A 1,010-nucleotide genomic window follows, 5' to 3' on the forward strand; every position below is an offset into this window, starting at 1 on the left:
GGGGGGGGCAGTTTGGGGTGCATCACCCCACGGCACCCCCCTCCCTCCCTGCCCCTTACCTGTTCACCTGTGCTGCCAGACACCCCCTCCCTGCACCGTCACCTGCGGGGAGAGAGGGGACATGCTGGGCGGGGGGGGACACACAGAGCCACTGTCCTTCACATCCCCGGGACCCCCCAGCATGGCCTCACCTGCTGCCAGCGTCCCCTCAGGGTCTGTGTCACTCGGGGCAGGGGGCACAGATGCCACATGCCCTGCAGAGGGGTGGGGACAGGACAGGCAGCGTTAGGGGGACATAGGGCTGAGGGACCCCTGAGCCACACAGAGCTGAGGAGCCCCGAGCTGCACCAAGCCCCCCCAGGGTGGCACTTACGGGACGAGTGTCTCTTGACCGTGCCCTGCAAGACATTGGGGACAGGGGGTCAAGGTGGCCATGGAAGGGTCCCTGGGGACCCCACAGTGCCACCCCCCATCTCCCCCCTAAGCTCACCCCGATGCTGGGGGGCAGGATGAGGTTTCCCACGGTGGCCTTGAGCTGCTCCACGGTGGCCTCGGTGCTGCCCCCTGCTTCCCGGGGCTGCACCGGTTTGATGTGGACGTAAAACTTGCGGGGCTCATCCTCGTCGTAGTCGGAGTCGCTGGAGGAGCAGCCGGGGGGTCCTGCCTCCACTTGGGGGCCCCCACGGCCCCTTGTTCTGACACCCCCCGGCTGGGACACCCCCAAAAATCCCCCCCACCCATCCCCAGCACAAGGATACTGTGGGCGACGTCGGGGCGCACAGTGAACCCGTCCTCATCCACCTCCGGGCAGCCCTGCAGGGAGATGCTCAGGGAGGGACTGGCTCCCCAGCCCTCCCAGGATGGGAAAGAAACCAACCCCCAGGGCTGGCCCCGGGATACTCACCAGCTCAGCATCCGGGGATTCCCTGGGAATGACAGGGGCTGGGGTAGACCCTGAAATGGGGAAGGGATGTGGGGACAGGGGGGAGCGGGGGTGGGGGACATGGAGA

The 1,010-nt window shown here is 67.3% G+C and overlaps 1 protein-coding gene across 1 annotated transcript in view; it reads right to left on the reverse strand.

The window, feature by feature from the left end:
* The window catches only part of LOC104395876 (FCH domain only protein 1-like), a gene marked incomplete at its 5' end in the record, with an annotated part of 7,199 nt that overhangs the window by 3,840 nt on the left and 2,349 nt on the right, over nt 1-1,010 (reverse strand). The window contains 5 exons of the mRNA XM_010005621.1: nt 60-102; nt 192-254; nt 374-398; nt 491-664; nt 751-826. Coding sequence (XP_010003923.1) covers nt 60-102; nt 192-254; nt 374-398; nt 491-664; nt 751-826 — 381 coding nt within the window. The remainder of the gene's footprint in view (nt 1-59; nt 103-191; nt 255-373; nt 399-490; nt 665-750; nt 827-1,010) is intronic.

This window comes from Chaetura pelagica, unplaced genomic scaffold, assembly GCF_000747805.2.
Source record: "Chaetura pelagica isolate M959 unplaced genomic scaffold, ChaPel_1.0 scaffold2409, whole genome shotgun sequence".
Classification (NCBI taxonomy): Eukaryota; Metazoa; Chordata; class Aves; order Apodiformes; family Apodidae; genus Chaetura; species Chaetura pelagica.